The 27,352-nt window shown below is 46.5% G+C and overlaps 1 protein-coding gene and 1 long non-coding RNA gene across 13 annotated transcripts in view; one reads left to right on the plus strand and one right to left on the minus strand.

Moving 5' to 3' along the window:
- The window catches only part of FHOD3 (formin homology 2 domain containing 3), a 490,767-nt gene that overhangs the window by 282,382 nt on the left and 181,033 nt on the right, over positions 1-27,352 (minus strand). For all 12 annotated transcript variants that reach the window (XM_082415972.1, XM_082415969.1, XM_082415967.1 and 9 more), the window contains one exon: positions 3,858-3,925. In XM_082415972.1, the coding sequence (XP_082272098.1) occupies positions 3,858-3,925 (68 nt within the window). The remainder of the gene's footprint in view (positions 1-3,857; positions 3,926-27,352) is intronic.
- On the plus strand, positions 3,932-7,597 carry LOC309639236. The gene is made up of 2 exons (XR_014251542.1): positions 3,932-6,332; positions 7,251-7,597. It is a non-coding gene; the product is annotated as an uncharacterized lncRNA (long non-coding RNA).

The following is a 27,352-nucleotide window of genomic DNA, read 5'->3' on the forward strand; positions in this document are numbered from 1 at the left end:
CAACTGTCTCAAAAATAGTGTTTTAAATTTTGTACTAGGATCCAAATAGGAGCCACATGTGGCAATTAGCTGATATAACCTTTATTTATTTATTTATTTATTTTTATGGCTGCGTTTGGGTCCTCGTTTCTGTGCGAGGGCTTTCTCTAGTTGTGGCAAGCGGGGGCCACTCTTCATCGCGGTGTGCGGGCCTCTCACTATCGTGGCCTCTCTTGTTGCGGAGCACAGGCTCCAGACACGCAGGCTCAGTCGTTGTGGCTCACGGGCCCAGTTGCTCCGCGGCATGTGGGATCTTCCCAGACCAGGGCTCGAACCCGTGTCCCCTGCATTGGCAGGCAGATTCTCAACCACTGCGCCACCAGGGAAGCCCTGATATAACTTTTAAATGTCTTTTAATTCATCTCTTTTTTTCCCTTGAAATTTGTGTGTCAAAGAAACTAGATCATTTGTCCTACAGAGTAGTCTACATTCTGGATTTTGTTGATTACATGCCTGCTGTGTGGTTTAACATGTGCCTCTGTCCTAGATCATTTGTAAATTGGTTACTGCATAGAAAGGCAGGATCAGATCCAGAGCTGATTTCGTTGGCTTGACCACATCCTCAACGGCAGTGCAAGTTTCCATGAGAAGGCATGTAATATCTGATTGTATCTCACTTCCATCATGTCAGCAGATCCTCATGCTTGATACCTAGATCCATTCATTCATTCAGGGTTGCAAAATTCTGACATTCTAATTGATACTCTAATTATATCACTCCTTCTTACTTGCTAGCTAGAATATTTTTAAAAGCAAAACTTCCCCTCAACTAAACTTTTGATTATCCTAAAGTTCATTCAGGAAAAAGTAAGATAAATGTCTGATTCTAAAATTTTACCCATTTTTCAAAATAACGTGCTGGTTCACCACCATCTTCCTTCCACTGGTGACCAATTCATTGTTATTCTTTAGTATTATTATGCACTCATCAATGCAGATAAACCTGATGTGTTTTAATCCACTGTAATTATCATCCTTATTGATGCTTAATTGTCCATCTTCAGCCAGCCAGGGGGAGACCCTTCAATGTGCTCCCGAGTTCCTCTGGCAATAATCCTAGTAGTATTTGATAGCTTCCTTGCTATCTGCATAATAATATGTTCCAGGTTTATTTTACCCGTTTCCTATGCTAGACTTGGAGTCAGCTATTTCTCCAGGGAGCTCTGGTTCCTTTCTGTATTTTAAGACCACAATCTCGGTGCTAGTGGTGCATTTTGCTAATGGGTTGGTCATTGCTTCTAGTCCTCTTCAATAAACTTAGCGCTAGAAATATGCTTTGTTGCAAGTTTGTTAAGATAATAAACACCCTGGGTTCATTTTGATACTTCCAATTAAATTCAGGAATCCAGAGTTTTTTAACCTGACCCTTCTATCTTTCTATCAACTTTCTTCCACACACCAAGAATCCAAATCCTTAAGAACTCTAAGAATGACAAAATTAGAACACACACACACACACAAGTATCAGAAGAGCAATACCAATACGACCACCAGCAATATGATTATTATAAACAGTTGATTTTCGTATGTGTGTGGTTCTGTTTCTTCTTAGAGTATATCCTACCCAGGGTACACAAACTGCAGTGTTTTAAAGTCACTTGGAATGGCTCTTCTCTGTGTGGTTCTGCCACCAACTCAGTGAAGTGAACAGAGGTTTCAAAAGAAGTCAAAGCTGAACAACGGAAGCAGCAGGCAGGCTGAGGGGCTGCACGAGCTAGTGTGAGGGGTGGCAGGGGTGTGGTCCTCCGGTGGCACAGTGAGAGTCCAGCCCAAGTGCAGTCAGGGATCTGAGTTCGAGAGGAGGAGGTTAACAGAGGGTGAAGAAGTTCTGTTTTATTAAGCTAAGAAGCAGGGAGACACAGATGGACACGTGGGAAGTGAAGCTTTGGGGCAAGTAATTAGCGAAGCATTTACTCAATTAGAGCCAGGAAAGACTGAAGGCAGACACCTGTGAGAGGAGTATTCAGTTCGCCCAATCTGTTCATCTATTGCTTCAGTGGCACTGGCCACTGCGTGAGGCTCCAAAGACCCAGTGACGGAATCCAGGGAGCTCACAGATGACCGGACTCAGACGTGCACCCTGTGGTATCTTAAATTCCATTCCAGAGGTGAGCACAGAGAACTTTATAGAGGAGAGCCCTTGACTGCAGTGAGGGCTCATCTGGAGGATCTCCCTGGCAGGAGGAGACACCAGATGGGAAACAGAGACATGGGGAGTGGATGTGGGGCGACAACGCATCCTGAGATAGAAGCAATAGGCCCAGGGGCAAAGGTGCAGAAGAGACTTGCCCCCAGAACACAATCACGGGGGAGACAGCTGCAGCCAAGGACAGGGAGGTGGGTCGCAGAGGCCAGGTCCAGAAGGGCCTCAACGATATACTGAGAGATTCAGACATAACTCCGACAGCTACACGGAACCAGCATGAGAAGGACTTGGTCAGCCCCTCTGGTGGGAAGCTAGAGGATGGACCAAGCAGCAGGTGGTGCCCATGACAGCTGTTACAATTTTCCAGAAGAAACGGCCTGAATCAAGGCCAACCCCAAACCCCAAGGCACTTCTGAGACATGTGACATGAGGCAGCAGTGGTGACTCAGGGTCACGCCTGTAGCTGTGGGAAGATGAGAAATGAGGGCTCATCTCCAGAAGCGCTGTCACTGAGAAGGGCTCTGCTCTGGGAAGAAGATGAGGGCGTGCATGGTTGAACAAGTTTGAAAATGAGACAAGAACGTGCAGGTGGGATGGCTTGTTGGCCTGCCTTTCTGCCAATCCCCCTCAGACAGGAAGGCACCCATGAAGGGGACGGCCACTCGGCTAGAACTATCACAGACAGAAAATCCTTTAAGTATGTGAAGGAGACGGGAACTGAAGAGATATGGACCGCACCCTAGAGTCTAAAATCATGCCAGAAAGAACGATGAACCTACGGAGACACAAGCTCAATGCAGGCTCCATCGTCTCCACGAAGCCTCATCCTGCTTCTCCTGACCCTGCCCCGCCTGGCACAGCGGCCTCACCCTCCTCCCCTGACTCTCTGTCCCTCTTCCCTGTGGGTGACAGCTTGGAGTTTGCCTGCACTCCTGTCCTAGCCCTCTTCGCTAAGCTTGTGACTTGCCCAGGGGAGAAGCAGAGGGAAGGTTTAGGAGAGAAGGATAAGACAGAACCCGACAAAGATGCTTGCACACGTGCACAAGGGGGCTTCTCCCTAACAGCACGGTTTGTAACAGCAGAACCCTGGAAACGAACCCAACTGTCTGCCAACAGAAGATGAACAAGGCAACCTGTGCTTCCTCCATACAATGGTTACTCACTCAGAGTTACCTCGGTCATGCCCACACTTATCCCGCTCTCACTAAGTAAGCCCGCAGCATGATACACACAGCATGATAACATGCATATACAGTTCATAGGAAAGAACATCACATATTATTGGTGAATATTCACCATTAGTATGGAATCGTGCATTTGCATGATAAACACTATATGTGACATTCAGTAGAGAGGGGACCCGGGGTGGGGTAGGAAGACAGTGGTTGGTATTGAGCAGAACACAAGACCTCAGTTACATCTGTTGTAGGAATTTTTTTTTTAATCTGAAGTAAATATGGAAAAATATTGTGATTTGATAACTTTTTTTTTACTTATTATGCTTGAAATATTTGGTATGGTAAAAATACTCAACTGATATTTTGACAGAATTTACATTGTACTCTAAAGAGACTTTTCTTTTTGTAATCAGTAAAAGGTATAAACTTGTCTGCATCTAATTCCACAAGCAATGCAAAAACAGAACCTGAGAGTACTTTTTTCTTTTTTTTACCTGAAATATCTGCTTCAGGGAGAAAAGGGCCCTTCGTAAATCCCGTCCACTGGAGTTGTACAGTTTTTCTGAAATAAAGAATACAACATATACAATTAATTAAACTGACTCGACAGATGGCAAAAACACAGAGAGGATATGAACAATTAATGAATTTCCACTGGAAAGGTGAGTAAAACAAATTCGTTTCATGCAGGATATCGACCTTACCCCCAGCGGTGCAAAGGACACTCCAGCTGTTGCAGGACGCAGGAAGAAGAGACTTTAAGTTGTGGGAAAGATGCCCTGATCTGCACCCTCAGTCCTCACCTCCCTCTCTCCAGAGCTCTATTTCCAGCTGTTTACAGACTACTATACTTGGTAGCCAACTATATCTGGAAAGTTAACACAGCCAAAACAGAACCTCCTTCCTTGCCTCACAGCCCCTGCACCACCATGCTTTCTGCAGTTGGGCTCAGAAAGCTTCAAGTGGCCTCCTTTTCCCTGTGATCCAATGATCCAAGAGCAGCAGAGTGGCTCTAAGGACTGACCAGCTCCCTTGGTGACGGCCCTTCCAGCAGGAACCCAGCCTTAGCTCTGCCTGCACCCAGGCTCTCGCTCATCTGAGATGGGTTCAAGGATCGGTCCTGGCCCAGAGCAAGGCAGATGGAGGAGCCCCTGTCAGTACCCTGGGGCTCGACACTCAGACCAACTTCTACAATTGGTCACATTTAACATGTACTAGTTAGGCCAGGCCTCATGCATAAGGAGGGGAGCTCGATCCAGGACCCACCCTCCAGGGGTCACAGTGCAGCAGGAGAGGCAGGTGAGTATGGCACAATTCCTCACTGGTCAGGGGGGTGGCACTGCAGTGCCCTGAAGGAGCGGCACATTCTTCTGGCGTATGCACACTCCCAGGAGCACGGATTCCACTCAGCTTCCCAGAACCCAAGCTTGGCCCTGACCCAGGTGGCTCAGGTGCCTGGGGTTGGGTTCCTAACACTTCATGCCAGACCGCCCCAAGGTAAATCATCCAGCACATATTTACTGAGCACCTGCCAGGCACTGAGGGTACAGTAGTGAAGAGTGAACTTACAGCATAGACTAAGCAATCAGACAGCCTGCATTTCAAACCTGGTGTCACTACCCATGGCTATGTGATCTTGGGCACAGTATTTCATCTCTCTCGGCCTTGGATTCCTTATCCGTAAAATGGGAACAGACAATAATAGATTTAGAGGAAAATGGTTTTGCATTCAATCAAGCACTGATATGATGGAGTAGAATACAAAATTATTTAAAATATTGAGAATAATAGAGTTCAAAGCAATGTCACATGCATGGCCAGCAACCCTGGGCTTCAATGACAGTCTATGTGGCGGGGGGGGGCGGGACTAGGGGATGGGGTAATGGACAGAGCCACAGTCTCCTCTTGTGTGAGTGGCATGGACTTGAGTGGAAGGGGATGGAACACACAGATCTAAATGACTTAGCAGAAGTCTGGTTGTGAGAAGGACACGCCCGCTTTGCACTATGGCTCGAGAAGTGAACGGGCTCCCATCTGAGAGACACTTAAAATGACAGAGCGGCGAGGCTCAGCATGTGAATGGCAGTAGTTTCCTCGAAGGCCTCCCTACGGACATCCTGCCCGCTTCCCCTCTTCCCATCCACCCTCCAGACCAAGACCAGAAAGACTGGGTGAAGATGACCACCTGACGACATCACTGCTCCCATTTAAACCCTTCAGTGGCTGCCTGCTGCACTGAGCAGGAAATCCAAAATCCTTTAAGTGGCCTGTCAAGCCCTTGGTCACACAGCCCTGGCGCCCCTCCCTCTCTGTGCTGCAGACACGCCGGTCTCTCGCTCCTGAGGCGGCGAGCCTCCTCCAGACTCACAACCTATACACACAGCTTAAGGGGCAGAGGCAGGATTCTGTGGGGTTGGGGTCTGGGGGGTGGTGTCTGACCCCAAGGCCTCCTAGTTGTTTGCCCACAATGGAATCTCCCACCTGTAAATACAATATGCAGTCCACAGTCACTTGTTAATTATGAAGAGTTTCGATTAAGAGAGAACCCGTCACCTTCCTGAACAAAAGGAGCCGGGAAGACTCCAAAGGAATCCACCATCCCCAAACTAAACATCTAATTCATCATAGACCCTAAAAATTGAGGCCCGATGACTCACAAGCTGACCTCTAAAGTATATGCGTGGCATCAAAGGACATGAGTAATAAATAGAGTGAACTGCATCACCCTGCAGTAGAACCCAGGTCCCTAGGGAGATCACTTCTTCCTCCAGTTTCTACAGCTAACGTCTCAGAATTCTCAAATCCCAGAGGAACAGACTTTGGTTTTAGCCAGTACCACTTCTAATAAGAATAAAGCTCTCAGATGCAAGCATGGGGCTACATATACCCTAAAGAACAAGGGCAGATTTAGCTTATCCGGGAAGAGCGTCAGTAGAGGACAGAGTCAATTCCAGGTACTTCTTTATAAGGTAATAAGGCTTGCATTACTTTCTTGCTTATACACTACCAGACGACAGGCAGAAATATCTTACATAGGTTCACCATATCCCAGTTAGAGTCTCCTTTAGTTATCAGCGATTTGTCACGGCTTCGAATTCATGTGAATGAGAATTATGGTTTGTTGTGTTCTGACTGCTACGGTTTTACTACTTGGTGCTATAATCAAAATAATCATTTTTTAAACAAGGATTAAGCATTCTTCAAATGGCATTTTTTCACTCTTTTTTAGGGCTGAGTAATATTTCAGTGTATATATGTACCACAGCTTCTTTATCCATTCATCTGTGGATGGACACTTAGGTCGCTTCCATGTATTGGTTATTGCAAACAGTGCTGCTATGAACCTAGGGGGTCATGTATCTTTTTGAATTATAGTTTTGTCCAGATACATGCCCAGGAGTGGGATTGCTGGATCATATGGCAACTCTATTTTCAGTTTTTTGAGGAACCTCCATACAGTTCTCCATAGTGACTGCACCAATTTACATTCCCACCAACAGTGTAGGAGGGTTCAAATAGGGATTAAGTATTAATAGAAAAAAATTCAGCTGAGAATGACAACTTTTTGTTGAGGATTTTTACATCCATATTCATGAGGAACATTAATCTATAGTTTTTGTTTCTTGTAATGTTGTTGACATTGAGGCAATGCTGACCTCATGAGTTGAGAGTACTCCCTCCTCCTCTACTTTAAGAAAAAGTTTGTGTAAACTTGGTATTACTTATTCCTTAAATGTTTGGCAGAATTCTCCAGTGAAGCTACCTGCACCTGGAGTTCTCGTTAATAAAAGTTTTTAAACTATGGATTCAATTTCTTCAATTAACATAGGGCTATTCTAATTATCTACTTCTTCTTGAATGAGCTTTGGTAATTTGTATCTTTCAAGAAATTTCTCGGACTTCCCTGGTGGCACAGTGGTTAAGAATCTGCCTGCCAATGCAGGGGACACGGGTTTGATCTCTGGTCCAGGAAGATCCCACATGCCACGGAGCAACTAAGCCCGTGCACCACAACTACTGAGCCTGCGCTCTAGAGTCCACGAGCCACAACTACTGAGCCCATGTGCCACAACTACTGAAGACCACACTCCTAGAGCTCGTGCTCCGCAATAAGAGAAGCCACCGCAATGAGAAGCCCGCGCACCACAATGAAGAGTAGCCTCTGCTCGCCGCAACTAGAGAAAGCCCACGCGCAGCAACGAAGACACAACGAAGCCAAAAACAAACAAATAAATAAATTTATTTTTTAAAAAAGAAATTTATCCATTGCATCTAAATTGTTAAATATATGGACATAAAGTTCTTCATAATATTCCCTTATCCTTTTATTGACTAGAGCAACCTCCTCTCTTTTATCCTTGATATTGGTATCTGTCTTTTCTCCATTATGCTTGGTCAGTCAGGCTAAAGATGTATAAATTTTATTGATCTTTTCAAAGAATCAGCCTTTGATTTCATTCCTTTTTTCATTGCTTTTCTGATTTCTATTTCATTGATTGCATTTGGCTTAATTTGCTCTTTTTTTCTAGTTTCTGACGGTAAAAACTTAACAACTAATGTGAGACCTTTCTTCTTATCAAATATAACTATTTGATGCTAAAAATTTCTCTCTAAGCACTACTTCAGCTGTATTCTACAAATTTACATATATTGTTTTTATTTTCGTCCGATTCAAAATTGAATGAATCTTGAACATTTCTTTCATTTCAAAAGGGAAAAACTTAATCCTGTGGGGTTTTTTGTTGTTGTTGTTAACCTCTGGTTTATTTAGAAGTACACTGCTTAGCTTCCAAATATTTGAGGATTTTCCAGATATCTTTCTGTTACCAATTTCTAGTTTAATTTCTTTATGGTGAGAACATAGACTTTGTATGATATCAATTATTTTAAACTTATTAAGGTTTATTTTATGGTCCAGAATATGGTTTATCTTGATGACTGCCTCATGTACACATGAAAAGAATGTGTATTCTGCTGTTACTGGCTGAACCATTCCGTAAAAATTCACTAGGTCAAGTTGAATGATAGTGCTGTTCAGGTCTTCTTCTCTTACCAAGTTTCTGTTTATCTGTTCTATATTTTACTATGACAGCAGTATTGAAATCTCTATTATACTGAATTTGTCTATTCCTTCCTTCAGCTTTAAGAGTTTTTGCTTTAGGTCCTTTGAAGGTCAGTTGTTAGGTACACTCACAATTAGGATGGCTATGGCTTTTAGGTTAAGTGACCTTTTATCATTTGTAATGTCTCTCTTCATCCCTGGCAATATTCCTTTTTAAAGTCTACTTTTGTAATACTTATACAGTTAGTCAGTGTCTGGTTAGTGTTTGCGTGGTGTATCTTTTTACATCCTTCTATTTCTAACCTGTCTATATAGAGTTTCTTGTAGGTACAGTTGCAACTTGTTTTCATCCAATCTATCTTTTAATTGGTATGCATTCTCTGTATTTTTAACCTCTAGGACATCACAAATGCCTCCTCTGTGGCACTAGAATAGAAGACCTCAGGGAGGCCTCACCCTTTGATGAGAAACATCCTTGTACAAATGCCAAAGATATCTTTGAGTGGTGCCAAAAGTCTCTCCCCCTCCGTTTTTTGCCAAGTTTCTTAATTAAAACAAACAACAATTTCTATTCAAGGAGTAAGTACTTTTCATCCCAATTGTCTTTAATTTTTTTTAATTAGTTTTACATTTTATTTAAATAATCGTATATTTCAAACAAAGCTGAATAAAAAAAAATAGTATGGTTTCCAAATAATTCTTTCTTTAAAGTGAGAAAATTATCACTACCACTTCAGAGAGCAAGTTATGAGTTTTAATGTAGTTTTGTTTTTTTAATATCAAAGCTCAAAAGATCACCTAACCTATATAAGAATATTACATATTTTGGCTGAAATGTCCTTTAAAATACTTTGTTTTTTAATTCCATAAGCTATAAAGCACTAGGTGAGGTCTAAATCAGAAATCCTTCCATCTGGCATCTGTTAAATTGTAGCTTTTTTTTTTAACCTTTCATAAAAGTGATTGGCAGCGAAATTTCATTTTTATGGCCATAGATACCCTCTCCCAAAGTACTGCAAACCTTTCCATTTTCTGTGCGATAAACATTTTAATAAATGTCACGAGTTGGTCCCCATATTTTATGAGAACAATACTGGAATCCTCACCATTTTGGTTGAAATTTAAATGACCAAATACTCACTCAAAGAAATATTACTCTAGAGTACTGATATTTTGGGAAAAGGCAATTGATATTACCTCTCTAAAAAGAACCAACATCATGGTGTAAAATGAAATCACAATGCTTAATTAAAACTCAAAATTACCATCCATCTTAAAAACATAGGGTACCCAAAAATCTCCATGCCCTACCTGACTTGTTCTGTTGATACTTTATATATGTCTTAGGAGACACCACTGTTTACCTAGAGGTTAGGAAGGATTAGGGATCAAGGATGTTTGTAAATGACATGTAATTTGTCATTTTATGAGAGGTACCATTCCTGCTGGTAGAAAAGCAGCCAGCAGATGTTCTACCACATCAGATACCACACCCAAACCAAAGACTGCTGACAACCCTTCAATAAGAGGAGTTACACAGGCCAAAGGAGAAGTGTTCCTTCCCACAGCCCAGGTCCTGGCTTCCTTGCTGCTGGGCTCGCCATGCTGTGGGTGATGTGGTCTGGAGCTTTAACTGCTGGGGGACCTTCTGAGTTCAAGGAATTGGGTGTTCCATTTACATCTCATCCAGGCCTCACCACACAGAAAGTCAGACTCACCATGGCTGTGCTGGCTTCCTCTTCATCTTAGACTAGAGTGTGAAGGGCTCACCTAGGAACAGAGGATGGCCTGCCAGCTTCCCAAGGGTATGCTTGATGTCTCTCCTGGATGCATGTCCAACAGAACATCAATCACTCCTTTAGAAGTAGTCTGTCTATTCGGGTGTGATTCTCAGTCCTGGGTTACCTAGTGAATCCAAGGCTTCCTCAGCGAGTAGGACTGATAACCTTGGTGCGCCCTTGGTCTGCCACCAGTGTCTGCAGGCTCTCCTCTCTCTAGGTGGGGCTCGCGTGCGTGTCTCTGTGTCTCTGTACATAGGTGCAGATGCACCCTTGGCTTCAGCCCGTGGATGGTGGAGCAGAGCTTGGAGTTCCTCTGATCCTCCTACTATACCCCATACACTGTGTGGACTGTCCTCATGGGTCCCAAGTCCCAGGGGAGGGAATTCTATGTGTGCACATTGCCTGAAAATCAGGCAATGCAGAAGAAAAAAAGACCTCAAATGCTGAGCACAGGGAGGGACGTGGAGCCCAGCCTAAGTCAGCAAGAGGGCAGCTCCAGGGGCTCCACCTGTATGTGAACTTCACACTTCTCCCAGGAGCTCAGAGGTGCTCCCTTCTCCTTGAACACCTCGGTCGTGAATGCATGTTGATGAGGGTGCAGCCCCTCCCGGGGGGTAGGGGGGGGTGTGTGTAAGGAAAAAGATGGTTCTTGCCACCAAGACTTGGCTTGAGAGTCCTAAGTCGGAGCATCAGGGAAAAAGGCGCCTGGGGGACTAAGTAGTGAAATGTGGGATGCTTCTTGGCAAACATCAAAAGAGCACAAACAGTCAAACTCAAAGCAGAACCTTCATATGTAAAATGTAAGGCTGGGATCTGGTTGGATTCTCAAAGGTTTGCCATTCTCTCGAAGCTTTGACACTGCCAGGTCGGAAGTGTGCAAAGAAGTCCCCTCCCACCAGCACAGCCCGGGGTGGCCTGTAGCTCAGGAGAGCTCAGGCTGCAGAAGGTCCCATGGAAGAGGCAGTGCTGGTCCCAGCAGCTGGGGAGAAGCTGTAGGTGCGTGCAATTATACATTCATTATTTTTAGGTCAAGCACACAGAGTGTGCTTGGCCAGTAAATGAATGTGCACATTCATTCTCCCCACCCTTCCAGGCTGAATCTGCCTGGGGTGCAGGCATTCGCCTTTGAGTAAAGGGCCGTTGGGAGCCTACAGGTGGTGGGGAAAGGAGGTGTAATCAGAACATCATTTGTTAAAGTCTTTATAAGCCCTCCCATCTTTTCTCTCCACAGTTCTTGCCATTTAAAATGAAATAAGTTCCTTTAAGAGATGTAATTAGTGTATTACATGATAAACTAGCTTACAATAACAAGGAGTTGAGGGCAAACTAAATAAAGGCCATCAGAGACCATTCCGGCTCTGTCTTTGGGAAGGAAACCTGCATGGCTGGAAAATCTCAGTGCTGAAAAGCACAACCGCAGAGGTCCCATGCTTCCTGCTCAGCCAAGAGCACAATGGAGAAAACCTCAGTGTGAGGGGAAAGAAAGACCAGAACATGAGAAGGCACCAGTGAAAAAAACAGAACCAGCTTACATCGGTGAAAGAATGTGGAGGGGAAGAACCAAAGGCATCTGTGGGTGTGTTTGGGGAAGTGGGCTAGTAAAAGATGCATCTAGAATATCATGCTTTCAGGCCCATAAAAATCACTGACTTTAATAATTACAGGACACCCTTTTCTCATCAAGAGGCAAACTCAGTAACCAAGCACTCTATGGGGAACTGGGACCAAGACAGAGGGGTCCCTCTTCTGCACGAGGAGACAATAACTTTCCTCCTACCCTTGGGCTGCTACGAAAGACATCACACGTAGAGAGGAGATTTATTCATCAGCTAAATGCCATGCCTGCATTTAAAAATCTGTTTGCACCAGCTACAGAGGATGTAACCAGCATGGTTTTTCAGATGCAGCAATGAGAAATGAGCTCCTGCTTTGCCTGGATGTAGCTGTGACATTTGCTCTTCAGACTCCCCACTTAGAACTGGGAAAATGTGACAAAAGACAACCTGAAGGTCGGTGGCCAAGCTTGGGTTATGCTTCTCTCCCCAGCCAGGAGCCCACAGCCCAAGTTACTGTCAACACTGAGTGAGTCAAAAGAATTCAACTCTGGAAATTCTTCCCATGAATTCAAATGTGCCACATGATACACTGATGACTGGGAAGTATAACCCATTTCAACCTGAAACTGTTACTCAGTATAACAAGTTGATATTTTAAAGAAAACAAAAAGTGGCACAGTAGAAACTATTTCTCAGTGAAAAAAAACTGCTGGGTCAGATTTTGGAAGCCATTTTTTCCAGTGATTGGAGTCACACTCTTTGAAAATCATACACAAGTCACAAAAAGATGTTCAGACACACAAAATGTTAATAGTTTCAGAGAGGATGGGTACCCAGAAGCTCCCCATGGGCCTTCAGGAGATTCTATGGACCAAGAGGTAAGAATCCTTGATCTAATCCAACATCATCATTTCACAGGTGGAGGAACCAAGGCCAGAGAAGCGACATCATTGCTGGCCACAGTGCTGGGACTACAGGTTCTCAGAAGTGGAGGAGAGCAACGGAAAATGCCTAGCAGAAATGGAAATGGCCTTATGTTCTGTTTGTACAATAAAAATAAACAACTGGGCCACTGACATTTGCTCACATCCTAACCATGACACTCCTGTCACCACGTAAATTCAGAAGAAAACACTCACATATAAAAGCAACGGCTCTTGTTCTGGGGGACCGACCGTGACAAGTGCCAGTGGTGATGATGGTGAATCGGGATGCATGAGGGCCCCCCCAGTTAGCCGAGGGGCAGCCTCTTCAGCCTGAGGGTGGAGAGGCTAAATGTGAATGATGAGACGGTCCCAAGACCCGATGAGGCAAGGCTGCTTCAGACGACCTTCTTTAATCCCAAACTCCCTTAGAGTGCAATCACCCTTTACATAGTTGTAACATCATCCTTCTAACAATCCTTTCTTGATTATCTCCTAAGCAGGGAGCGTGCCGAGCACTCGGAAGATGGACGGAAATGAAGACACTCTCAGGCATCAAGAGCTGATGGCCAACTGGGGAGGATAGACATGTCCCCAGATAATGCCACTGTCACGTGAGAAGGACACGACGACACTAAGGGGCCGCAGAGGAAGGAGCGGAAAACCCTGTGACGCTGGGGCTGGAGATGGAGCTTCAGACGCGGTGACATGGAACAGACTTCGGAGGCTTGAGTGAAAATCCACCCGTGTGAGAAGTGCTGTGCAGAAGGCGAACGTGAGGAAGAGAAGAGTAGTTGTGCAGCCTGCACGGCTGCCAAGTGTGTTCAAAGTGGACCACACTTCAGTGGGGCCAGGACACGGGCAGGTCGTGCAGGGAGAGCATCAGGCTGACGATACCCGGAGGGTTCACGCAGGCGGGGCCCGAGCTGCTGTGCCCTGGAGTTTCAGCTTCATGTCTCTCAGGCAGGAAGGAACCCAATGAGACAGGGTTGTACAAAGTTCACTGCCAGTCCGGTGAGCGAAGGCAGATAAACTGAAGGGAGTAGGAGCAGGAAACCAGTTAAGAGACCTCTGGAATCATGCAAGCAAGATGCGATAGGTCGGGAGGAGAACAGCGGGGAGGGAGTGGAGGGGTCAACTTGAGAGAGCTTTAGGGATACAGCTGACTGCGGGACCAAGCAGGTGAAAGACTCCCAGATTTCAGGCTTGGCCCACTGAGCTGGCGGTGGCGGGGTTTGGGGGGACACTCCCTGAGAGATGGGACACTGGAGGAGCTTGGGCATTCACTGCCAGCAAGCAGTGCCCCTGCCTTGAAATGGACCCCGAGACAGCCAAATGCCATCCTTGACTCTTTCGGAGACGATCTAGGGTCAGGAGAAGCCTCACTCTCCAGCCTTCATGCTCCGACAGGGAATAGGGCTTCCCTGCTTCCTCCACCTCTCCCCTCCCTGTGTGCCAGGTCACCTCCTCCTGGAGACCGCTCCTTCGCCTTCCCAGCCCCTCTCTGTGAATCCTGGCATTCACCCACATTGTCACACTTGTCTCGCGGGCTGGAATGAGTTCTGATGATGGTGGTGGTTTTTAACCCTACAAATCGGCCATTGTCCTTAATTTTTCACAATCAGTGTTTGTTTAAATATTCCCAACATGTAATGATTCTTTTGCAATTCTACCCCCTCACTAAACTGTGAGCACCTTGATGTCAGGGCCCATGAATAACTTACCTCTATACCCCCAGGATCTAATATCTCAATAAATGATTGATTAATGAATTGACCAAGTTGACTCTGGGGGCTGGAAAAAGAACCTAGGAGGAACACTCACCATCCACATTCCTAATACCCCCAACATCTGGCCTGGTTATGGCTTTATAGGTTCAACCAACCTAAGAACATGCTAGAGTCTTGCTTTCTGTGAATGAGCCCAGCCCCCAAAGACACAGCCCCACTCTGCCATGTCCCTGTGGCCACAGGGCCTAAGAAGACATGAAAAGCATATCCACAATCATAATTGCCAAAACTTGGAAGCAACCTTAGGGTCCTTCAGTTGGTGACTGGCTGACAAAATGTGGTACATCAGGCAATGGAATACTATTCACTGATAAAAATAAATGAGCTGGGGCTTCCCTGGTGGCGCAGTGGTTGAGAATCTGCCTGCCGATGCAGGGGACACGGGTTCGAGCCCTGGTCTGGGAAGATCCCACATGCCGCAGAGCAACTAGGCCCGTGAGCCACAACTACTGAGCCTGCGCGTCTGGAGCCTGTGCTCCCAACAAGAGAGGCCGCGACAGTGAGAGGCCCACGCACCGCGATGAAGAGTGGCCCCCGCTCGCCGCAACTAGAGAAAGCCCTCGCACAGAAACGAAGACCCGACACAGCCAAAAATTAATTAATTAATTTAGAAAAAGAAAAAAGAAATGAGCTACCAAGTCACAAAAAGACGTGGCAGAACCTTAAATGCATGTTACTAAGTGAATGAAGCCAAACTGAAAAGGCTGCGTACTGTATGATTCCTACAATATGACAGTCTGGAAAGGCAAAACCATGGCAACAATAAAAAGTTCAGTGGTTGCCAGGGACTCAGAGGTAAAGAGAAAATAATGAATAGGTAGAACATGGGGGATGTTTAGGGCAGTGAAACTATTCTACATGACACAATAATGGTGGCTACATGTCATTACATATTTTTGTCCATACCCATAGAATGTACAACACAAAGAATGAACCTTAATGTAAACTACAAACTTCAGTTAATAAAAATGCATTAATTGCTGTTGTGTTGCTGAAACTAACACACAACATTGTTAATCAACTATACTCCAACACAAAATTTAAAAAAATTTTTAAATGCAGCAATATTTATTCATCAATTATAACAATGTACCACATTCATGCAAGATATTGATAATAGGGGAAATTGGGAGAGGCTGGAGGGGCATATGGGAACTCTCTGTACTTCTTGCTCAATTTTGTCTGTAAAATTATAACTGCTCCATCCAAAAATAGTGTCTATTAAAAGAAATCATAACCAAAGGCGAGCCTACAGGAAGTGAAAGGCCACAAGCTTGGAGGTTACGAAGGGCACTGCTTTTTCCAACCACTCTCTGCACGTGTGGCCACAGGCCTGAGACTCGACATAGTCTGCCACAAAGCATTACTGGTCTTTCCACTCACACTTACGTGGATCTCCCCGCTCCAGAACCAACTCGCATCCATGCCAGTTTCCCTCCGGGCCCTGGCAGCATCTGGCAAGGGGCCGGGGCTCAGAATACATGGCTAACGGACAGATGTACATGTTGTACTGCTTAAGGCCAGGGATCTGTTGACCTTGGATCCCTAAAAAAGGGTCCACAGAGGAGGTTCAGGCACATCTGTGCATACATTTTTAGCCCAGGTTTGTAGCCTTCCCTGACTTCTGAAGGGCAGGGCACAGAGAACTTTTAGGACCCTAGACATCCCAGGATGCTTCTTTGTAGCCCTCAGCAGGCTTTCCTTCCTTCAAACAATCACTGGCCACTTACTGTGCTCCAAGGGCCATGCCAGGCGGGGGAATAAGAGAGACACACAAGGCACGACCCGGCTTCATGAAGCTTGCAGTCAGCGGAGACGACGTGTCAACAGCAGACAGCAGGGACTCAGGCGCCGTGCTAGAGAGGAACACAAGAGGCCCCCCTGCAAGTGGCGAGCAGTGTCCAAGGAGCTGTCGACCAAAAAGCTGCACCAGACTTGAAATTATGCAATTACGTGCCTGGTTGCCTGCCTGTCATCACCACCCTGCCGAGCCCCACCCAGCTCCACGTTCTTTCTGCCTGTGACCTTGGGAACCACACCACCACCCTTCTCATCTTCACTCAGCCCAGGCAGAGCCATGGACCTCCGGTTCTGAATCCGTTCGTAGTGAAACCGAGTGGGACCCTATGGGACTCCTGGGCACGGAAGCCCTTCTGTCCCGTTTCTTGTTTGTAGGGAATAGACTCCAGCCTCCATGATCTTCCCTGAGTTCCAAAGGGCAGATTCGAAGAGTTGCTAATCAGAGAAGGGAGGGGATGCAGAGACAAGGGAGGAGCAGCTCAGAAACAACAGTGCAGCCTTGGGGCAGGGTCCTGGTTCCACCTCAAGGGATACACATAATATATTTGAGCTCTTCACAGAACTAAAACCCCCAACAAATGGAAGTGTTAGCATTCTTCATTCCAGAGAAGACCACCCGAGGCCAGATTAAAGGAATCAGAGAAGCTCATGAGGAGGAGACCGGGCTCAGGCCAGATTAAAGAAGTGCAGGCACACACCCTAACCTTATCAGCAACCCCGCCCTTGAACCACTGCTATAAAACTCCTCACCAAATCCTCCTGGGTTGGGGACACAGTTTTTCAGGGGCACGAGCCCACGGTGTCCCCCTTTGCCTGGCAAAGCAATAAAGCTATTCTTTTCTACTTCATCCAAAACTCTGTCTCCAAGATTTGATTCGGCACCGGTGCACAGAGGCTGAGATTTTGGCAAGAGTAGGAAAGGATTTTTCCCTCTGAACTTAGGGCACCAGCTAGCTTTGGGCCCCAGCGAAGGGCACAAGGGTACTTCCGTCTGCTCCCATCTCTGCTTGAACAAAAGTGTCTCTTCTCAGAGGCAAAAAGGCCGGGGTCAGCTAGTGCAGGTCACTTAATGAATTGGAATTCTGTTTAAAACACGCCTTCATTTTTCCCCAGGATCAAAGAATGGTAGATAGACAAGGGTCCTCAGAGACCATCCAGCTCTGCGATCACTTGCCCAGCCGCAGGACCCTGTGCAGGGGCCCAGAGGGTCTGCACATTGACACCACCCGCTAAAAAGGCTGTTGACCCAGAGTAATCCGATCATTAGCATCTGAAAGCGGCAGAAACACCCTGAGGCAACCAGTGGTGTGAAAAACAGGTGAGGGAGACCTTTCACTTCAGAACTCCTCCCCTCCCTCCATCTACACGCCTGTCTCTCTCTCCTGCCACGGCTTGGCCCCTGCCCTCCTGCCTTTCCCCTCTCCTTCTCTCCTTCTACATTTCCTTCTTCCTTTGCTCTCTTCTCAAATTAGGAGCCTGGAGAACCTCAAAACAGTTACTTTATTTATGGGCTTTTATCATTCCCTTTATTTTAGAATTAAGTTGAAACGTTTAGATGTATGTGTTTTGTTTGTTTTTTTTCCCAAAATGACATATATTTCTCTTCCTAGTTCTAACAACCACAGAGAAACTGCACTGCCAAGTGGTTTTGCTTGAATGTGGGGTGTTTTGCCCCTGAGATGGCCACAGCACAGCGGCAGTCACTGACTGCAGCTCGGCGCTTCTCACCCCCACTGGCAGGGCACAAAGGGAAGAGACGTTTCCTGATCAAACAAGCCCATTTTCTCTCTGTGCTTCTGGAAGCATCCAGAGTCCTTGGCGGTGTCCACAGGAGACCATCCCTCTCAATTGGGTATGAGGCCCAACTTGGCTTTTACTCTCAGGGGGAAAAAATTTAGGAGAAGAGAACCATCCCAGCACAGTGGCCCAAAACCACATACCACAACCCCAAGCAGCCCCAGAGGACACACATCAAAACTACTCAACCTCTTACCCAGGCACCGACTGCAGCCAGGACTGTCCCAGTCTTGGCCTCAGTGAAGCACCCTGTTATTCCCAGGCTCAGCTCACAGAACCTACCACCAGTGTCCCCCAACCTCCTCTCGTGCCCACCGTTGGGGGCACAGTGCCCACTTCCCCTGCCCTCTCCTGCACTCCCAGCTGGCAAGGCCCTCGCCAGGCTGCATCATGCACTGCTCTGGTTTGCACATGGCTTCCACACCATTCTACTGCCATCCAGACTACTAAATCGATGTTTGCATTTCGGAAGACATTCCTCTCTGTGCCTTGGTTCTCATATCGGTAAAACAGGATTAAAAAACACACATTCCAACATTCTAAAGCAATGTGATAAAGAACACAATAACGTTGGCAAAGCACCTGGCACACTTTAGCGCTCAGTAAAGATTACTTTTCCTTCTCTCGCCAGCCCCAAAGGCTTCAATGATATTTCTAAAACATACCCAAGACCCTCCACAGAGTGACTTAGTCAGCCCTTTCACTCTGGGCTGGCAAGGTACCTCCTGTCATCTGTCAGGTCCTTCTTACTGTGCTGAGAAGGTCGCCTGAGCTCAGACAACCCAGGCTGGGCCCCAGGGGTGCCTCTCCAAGGCACCATCACTCCTGCGAAGAGATGGTCTCTTCCTTCCTGGGGTCGATGGCTTTTGACAGGAAAAATGTTCACCATCCCTGCCCTAAACACTCTGAGAAAAAGAAGTGAATGTCTAATCCTCGGAGAGAAGATAAGGATCATTAGCTGGGGTCAAAAGGGAACAGTCTGGCATCAATCATGTCACCAAACAGAGATGGCAAAACTCAGTAGTTCACCTGACCCACCCCATGGGGCCAGGCTCTTCCTTTAAAGATTCTTCAAGATGGAAATAGCCATTAATCTATGGCGAGCATCACAGAACACAAACCAAACTGCAGCAGAGAAAAGGGTTTTTAAAACAACTGTTTTGAATAGAGTTTATTCACTGACCAAGGGGGAGGGGGAACCACAGTAAAAGAACGTCGTGTTGCATTTTTACAATTAAGTGCAGCAGACCTTAAGTACTGGTTATGTCATGGAGCAAACACACGTCTGAACTGAATGTTTCTACACATCAAAAGGACAAGCTGCCTCCCAATCCTCCCTGACCTCCTGACACTCCGTCTGGGTTTATTTCTAGGCCGTGCCAAGGTCCTGTGCCCAGGACGGCTGAGCCGAGGGTGCCCGACAGCTGCGGCAAGTAGTCGTAGTGAAAACTCGAAATGAGCCAAGTGTGACTGCTCGTGGCCTTGGTGGTAACGCCTAGGTGAGCCAGACGTACCGGAGAACTTAGTTAGGAAACAACGTGGACGCAGTCGCCGGCAGACTCCATCACAGAGAAGAGGACCAGAACAGCTAGGGTTGGGCACCTCAGTGGAATCAGTATTTCTAGACCTGATACTTAATCAGTAGGCATTTTCTAATGAAATCAGCTAGCGGCCTAGGTGCAGCTTCTCCCACGGAATAAAGGAGCTGTACAGTGACCCATATAGAGAGGGGGCTTGTGACTCTGAGCCACTCACAGGGAGTCACTTCGGGGGCGGGGAGAGGGCACTGCATCCTAGCCTCAAAGATGAACACTACACAGTGATCCCGGGAGGAACTTCGAGTCTAATGGGAGAGAGAGACCCACAGTTAGATACGTTCAGGCCAGGTAAACTCTGGGAAAATGAATCAGGTGAGTAAAGGCAGGCACAGGTTTCCAGGCTGAGGGGCCAGGTGTGAGAGACCCCAAGAAATGACAGAGCCTGGTGTTACTGGGGCAGCTTTGCAGTCCTGTGATGCCAAGGGGCGGAGCCACGAATGCGCAGCACCAATTCCATTTCTCTGGGTTAGACACGGGCTGAGTCCTGAACCGATCACCATCACGCTCGTGACCGGCTGGCTGAGCAAGGCTTTTCTGGCATTCACTCAACCAACGCTATGCCACTATGTGTGTACCAGGCTCATGCCGTTTCAGGCTCACTCAGTGTGCACGGTGACCTGCCACGGTGGTGCCGTGGGTCAGCCAGTTAAAGTGCTCCAGCTACGCTCTCCCCCGACCCCCAGCTCCTCAGCCTAGAAGGCCCACTTCCTGGATCTGACTGCCTCTGACCCTGACCTCCTTGCCCCTCCAGGGCCTCGGCCTCCAGAGGAACAGCTCCAAGCGGGGGCCCACCTGATTCACCTGGTGCCATTCAAAGGGAAAGCACTGGGGAGCCCTGAATCTTCAAGGAGCGGCGGAGAGTGAGGGTGGGGAGCAGCTAAAGAGGAGACTTCGGGCCAGGATGCGCTCCATGGTCGGGCACTCACCCTCAGTGACTCCACCACCCATTCACACTGGGCTCCGAGCCAAGGGGGCCTTTAAAAGAAAGAGTCACGACCACAGGCCACTGAAGGGAAAGGCAAGCAGAAGGGCATGCCCTTCCAACACCACAATGCAGTCTTCAAGTCACCGTGACTCTGGGCAGGCCTCACACGGGTTGGATTATTTCAGGCAGGGAAAGTGAGTCAACTTCTGACTGTACATGACAATAGTCAGGGCGTGGGAGTGGGGAAGGGAGGGGGGCTTAAAGTACCTTTGCAAGAGGTGACAGTCTCTTTGGCTCCCGGCAATCTACCACCCACCCGGCCCTAATGTCCAGGCTCCATACACATTCACCCCTAGACGCAGATGGCGGCCCCCTTCCCTTCCCAAGGGCGGACAGTATTTCCAGGAGTAAGAATGGGATAATGGGGTATGGGGCTCAGCCACACCCTCTGTCTGAACCATTATCCAGGTGGCAATGCCAGGTGCAAGGCTGGGAGGGTGGGTGGCGACAGAACCAGGAATGGGAAGCAGGCAGGGGTGGCTTTCTTCGGTGCCCTCCGTGTGGTCTCCCTTGGGCTCTGCCCCGACTCCACACAGACCAGAGCCACAGGCATGGAAAATGTCCTCAGTAATCTTTGTGGTCGGACAGCAGGGCCCCAGACTTCACCACACCCCCTGAGGGGCTGGAGCTCTGTACTCAGGAAAGAGACATGAATACCCGTCATTATACCACACTTAGAGGCTCCCTCAAACACTGACTGCAGATAAAGGTGCCATTAGAACAAAACCAAGCGCCCAAACTGTTGCTTTGCCTTGCAAGGAAGCAGGGATTTGTTTCATTTTTCTCCTAGTCTGAAAATTATGAGGCCTGTTTTTTTATATTCTCATTGGGACCTAAGACGATTTTAGCCTCATTCCACCCGTTCATACCTGTATTTAGAGGATATAGAAGCCAAGTCAGCCTTAAGTCGGGGAAGCACTTTTAGCATCTCCATGAGTCAAGTCAGAATTTAAAAAGCAACCCTTCCCTGTCCAGGCCCATACATGGCATGTGAGGGACACAGAGGGGGCACAGCCATGCCTACCTTCAGTTGCAGAGCAAATCATCAGAAACTCGGGCTGCACATTTTCTGAGGCATATGTTGAAGGAATGAGACAAGTGAAGAGAAAAAAGTTTCAAGGACTCAGCAACAAAAGGGAAGCAATGAGAGGCGTGGTTGCCTGTAGGAGAGCAGCCTTCCTGATGGAGAACTAGCCACAGTTGGGGTTGTCACGTGACTGATGTGATTTATTTTAAAATAGACCAGCTGATGCGTGGTACCCTTAATCTTCTCACGCTTGAATGTGCACAGAAATCACCTGGGGAGCTTGCAAAGTGCAGACGTGGATTCAGTCCATCTGGGGTAGGCCTGAGATTCTGCGTTTCGACCAAACTCACAGGGCCCAGGACCACACTGAGAGAAGCACCGACCCTGGGGGGCAGGTTAACACCTGAATTGCTAGGAGAGTCCACACCCCTACCACTAGGGGTGACCAGTTAGAATCTGAAGGGGTCCACACCGAGGGTGGCTATCACAAGGGGCTCTAATCCTGCCAGACCTGCTCCCCAGAGCGCAGTAACCAGCATCACAGATGATACAATACTTCAGTGGTGAAACGTACGGTATTCAAGATATGTCACTGACTAAGAAAGGCACCCCACCCTTTACCCATGGATAACCTCTGAGCCAGCCCTTCATCGGAAAATGGGAGCAACATAGAACGCACCTGCTCCTGTGAAAATACTTGGGGAGGTATTTTACTAGCATGAATTATGACCTTTTCCACCTGGGAATGAAACAAAAAGGGCCAGTGGGGAGTGGACTCCTCCGACACGTACGTGATTCTCACATTCAACAAATAAACCACAGCAAAACACACAAAAAATGACAGGGGAGGAAGAGGAGAGGGCAGGTGCGATGTGACTGCCGCCTCTCCTCACCCCCTCGGCTCAGAGACACTGATTGGCTGTGTCAAGTGGAGCAGCGAGCTGAGCTGGGTCATGGCCGGCAGTGCCCACCCAAAGCCGCTCCTGCCCCTCCCGCAACCGCACTGCCCTGCTGGCTTGTCCTGGGTTCGGGACACACTAAAAAACCCTGGGTCATTTTCAGTGACTGGCCTTCCAACCAGACGACACACCACCCGGCAAAATCCCAAATTCTTCCAGTGCCCCCCTCCCAAAGCAGGACCATTCCGGTGGCTCTGGAGCCAGGATGGGGAGCCTGAGGGGCCGCATATGAAGGAGGCCCCACCTCTCCTCCTGGTGTTCTGAGTTCATGAGCGCATCTGGTTGTCTCAGAGGAGAGCTCATCGTGGCCCGTGGCTATCATTTTGCCCTCAGATGAGCCATGCATTCTATGCCTGGTAGGTATTCGGCAACGTTCTGTGTTTCTAAAGTGCTGATCTTGGACTAGTCAATTCAGTTCAAGTCAACAAACATTCACTGGACTCTTTGAGGTGTGAAAGAAAGACAGAAAGGAACTAGGCTGGCTCTTAGGGAGTTGATAACGTAGCATGGAAACAATTACACAAAGTAGAATACAGCACAAACTGAAAATCTTAGGTGACAGCTTCAGAGGTCACAGCAGAGGGACCATGGGGTCTGCATCAGATGCTCGGGCTAGAACCCTGAAGCCAGGCTTCCTGTTTCTCTCTCCTATACCCCTGAGCTCATCTGGCAAGGAATTCCACATCCAACCTTTCTCACCACTGACCTGCTACACCTCTGGCCTAAAGCAGTCATCCCTCACCTGGGTAGTGCAGTGGCCTCCTACCTGCTCACCCTGCTTCCCCCTTACATGCCTCCCATCTCATGAAATCAACCCCTTCTGGGTGAGATCTCCCCCGGCTCCCTATTTTTAAATCTCCAACATGCACTCAAATACACACATTTCAGAACCACACGCCTGTTTTTCTTCTCACAGCCTTGATCACTGTCACACTCTATATTTATGTATGTACCTTGCTTATTGTCTGTCTCTCCCCACCCCCACTGCAATGGAAGGTCCACAGGAGCAGGGATTTTTGTCTGCTTTACACATTACTGTAGCCCAGGACCTTAAACAGTAACTGGCACATAACAGGTACAGAGTACATTTCTGTGAAGTGAATGAAAGTCGGTTCCCTCCCTTCCTCCTTTTCCTCTTATCCTATGAATAGAGTGTTTGAACTCCTTTTCCGCCCCATTCTTTTTCATAATTTCCAAGAGCTAGGAATAACTTTCAGGATCTTTAAGACAGATTAAGTGTCACACACACCCACCCACCTTCTGCCTAATTCCTTAAGACTCCAACCCAGGTCTGGGCATAAAATAGTCACAAGCTTGCTTCACATCCTTGTTTCGAATTAAGGAAACATGAATTAATTTGTTCTCACTTTCAACTAAATCAATGGCAGAAGTCTCAGGTCCAGAAACACTGCCTCTGATTTGGTAGCATGAGGACTTTTTCCTTAGTGGATAGGAGGGGAAGGAATGACGTTTAAAAACGCCAGCCATCAGATAAAAATACCTTTGTCTTTGGTGATTTATATAATAATTGTGTTCAACCTATTTTCAAAATTCCCATGTTTAATTGACTTTGGAAGCAATAATAACCTGATAAAAGTCAAATTTTTATCATTTACATTTTCTGTTTATTTTGAGGTGAGATGCTAATTCAAAATACCAAGATAAAAATATGTTTGGTATCTGTCCATGGTACCAGTAGAATGTAAATGCCCCTGTTTTCAGAAACATGTAAAAAGCTCTCTGTTGCAATCAACTTGGGTGGGAAGGGGCGAAAGAAAAAAGAGAGGGAAGAGAGGAGGGTGGTAAACTCTGCCTCCCAAAAAAGCAGAGTTTTCCGCTTTTTTCCCAGCCTCCTTTACAACAACTTAAGGAAATTTCACAATCTCAATAGAAGGCCACATGTTAATACTCCCTTTCTTTTCATTGTCTCCTCCCAAACCCTGTAGTCCTAGAGAGAGTTTTGGCTCACTTGAAGAGCTTGGTCCAAAAGAAGGCCTTTCAAGAGCAGATTAGAGCTGACTGCAGAAATTCCTGAGGCAATTTACTAAGAAAAGAGATGCAGGGCACAAACATGGAAAGCAACAATGATTTTCCCCCACTGCCCTCTTCCTTCAAGTCCTGTTGCTTTTCTCCTTCAGTGAAAGAAAAAAGCTGAAGGAAATTAAGGTTTATTTCCAACACCAGCTGAATAACACTTTAAAAGCTTTAAAAAAAAAAAAAAAAAAAGGAATTATGCTCTTCAAAAGCAAAAAGACTACCAATGCCTACAGCCCAGTACACCACAAGAAAACTATAGTTAGAAATGACTTGAGTTTCCAGAGAAGTCTGAATGCTCTCCTAGTGCCACAAGGGAGAAAAAGCTGTAAATAAGCAGAAAAGGCCTCTGAATAACTGAAATATTTGTCAACAGTGATAATGTCTTTGGAGCCATAGGCAACAGCCTCATGCTGTATGTTCCTTGAGCATCCACTGTCCTGAGTGGACATTTCAGCTCCCCCCCCAGTTTTCCACTATGGAAACCCTTTGATGGACATTGGACAATGAACATCTCCACGCATGTGTGCAAATATTTCTCTACAGAATTAAATCAAATTTTGTCCGTGGCTCTCATGTGCTAGGTGACCTGATGTTTGAACACAGCAAGTGGGAAGCAGTACATAAAGCGACGTATGGTTTGGGAAGGTAGGGGTATCTGGAGCAGCACGGGGGAAGAAAAGGCACCTGGCCACTGGACCTTGGCACTGCCCAAGGCTCAGAGGAAAACCATCTTCCATGGGGCCATCAAGGTGCCACCACATGGAAACAGGCCAATCTGCAGAATGTCCACTTGCCTAAACCCAACTTGCAGAATATACTTGTTTCTCTTCATTATTTATGAAATTTTAGCAATTTGGTTAGATGTGATGGTTCTAACAGCTAATTCTGCCTACTTCTGGATGACTGGTTTTAGGAATGGTTAACTTGTTTACGACCCAACCCCCTGCAGGTACAGCTGGGAAGAGCTGTGGGGAGAGTCGGGGGAACGAAGCGGAAGCGTGGACACTGCCTAACTGGGCAGCAGTCGACGGAGGGGGAGGCAGGAGTGGAAAGTGGGGGGGTAGTGCATTTTACATTTATGCATCCAGTCCTTTGATTACAGGCATTGCCTCCTGATTTAAACTTTCTACAAATAAAGAAATATCTAATATATTCATTCAACACAGTAAAAAAAGTTCTTAGGAATATATGTCTAAGAAAAATGAATATTCATTTTCATCAAATACATTCCAAAAATTATATATTTCAAAAATGACCTTTTATGATGTGACCAGCTGAATATTCCTTAAAATGCTGTTATTGGGACAAATGAAAGCAGACTAAAATGTGAGAAATTTTCAGAAGCTACAAACTTTATGACAGTACCAACACAAGTGGGTACAAACTTAACAAATATTGAGGAAACAAATATATCTGGAAAACTATTCTCTAGACAAAAAGGACCAAAAAGAACCTGAAGTTCATTATAATGACAAAGAAAGGGTCAAACTGAGTAGGTTTAGTGTTCTTTATTTAACAAACAAAGGCATAAACAAGGAAATGTATAGTACCTGTTAGACTTATGCCAAAATCAGATAAACTTCTTTAAAATTTTGCTATTTAAGGGATAATCTTTCGTTTTCTTGAAGATTATATTATGTATACAGCTCACTCCCATCTCTGTAAAACAGAGATCACCCACTATATCTGTAACATGTGCGAACAACGGAACACAATGAAGATACATAGGAATGGCCACCAAGGAGGGGGTGGGTGATGCACAGGACATGAAAAGATACAAAAGATGCTGGCATCATTATTTGAGCTTCATTGACCATCTGAAGTTGATAAAAGTCATGCAATATAAGTTATAATTAGAATTCTCCCTTTGATATGTCTACTGGAGAAGAAAAAAAATACAGAATAAAAGCTCAAGTCCTAGTCCAGAAGATCAAAGGAGCAAAGTATCAATAGTTTGAAGGAGTGGAGGGGTTGGGGGAGGAGCAAGAGTTAAGGGTGGGAGGTTGTCAGAATTATCACAGCTGGGACTAATGAATGATATTAAGGAGAAGAGAAGATAAATGTTACAGAAAGCCACCGAGCAGCTTTAGGTGGAGAAGAGAGACACAATCCAATGCGTCTCAGAGAGATCGTTCTGACTACATTCACTGCGAAAAACCACTTGGAGGGATCCAAGGGACTTGATAAATATTTGTTGAGTGGACAAAGGAAGGAGGGAAATCTGTTAAGAAGACACTCCATCCATTGAAAAATGAGGTAACAATGGCCTGGATTAAGGTAGTTTGCCAACATTACAGGGGGCAGGTGGACCAAGAAAAGTCACATTAAAAACCTTTATATCTTTCATTAACACACCAGCGTTACAGGTGACCAATTACTACTCACCTTCCAGAACCTTCTGCTCAACAACCCCTGCCCACTCACTGCCACCGGAACAGATTCTGCATCCTCCTACATCATCCCGGGGTCTCCCTCCTCCCTTTCCAGAGCCTCTGCCCTTCTTTCGTTTGTCAAAATCCTGCCCACGTGTCAAGAGCCATGTAGTGAGTTTGCTGGACCAGAGCACCCCTGCAGTCCGTTCAGCTCTGGCGCCCCACGGGTCTTTGTCTTCCTGGACCATTACAGTCCAGGGACTCTCCTGTCTCTGCCCTCACTTCCTGCCATGTGAGCCCAT

This window comes from Balaenoptera physalus, assembly GCF_965194825.1.
Source record: "Balaenoptera physalus genome assembly, chromosome: 12".
Classification (NCBI taxonomy): Eukaryota; Metazoa; Chordata; class Mammalia; order Artiodactyla; family Balaenopteridae; genus Balaenoptera; species Balaenoptera physalus.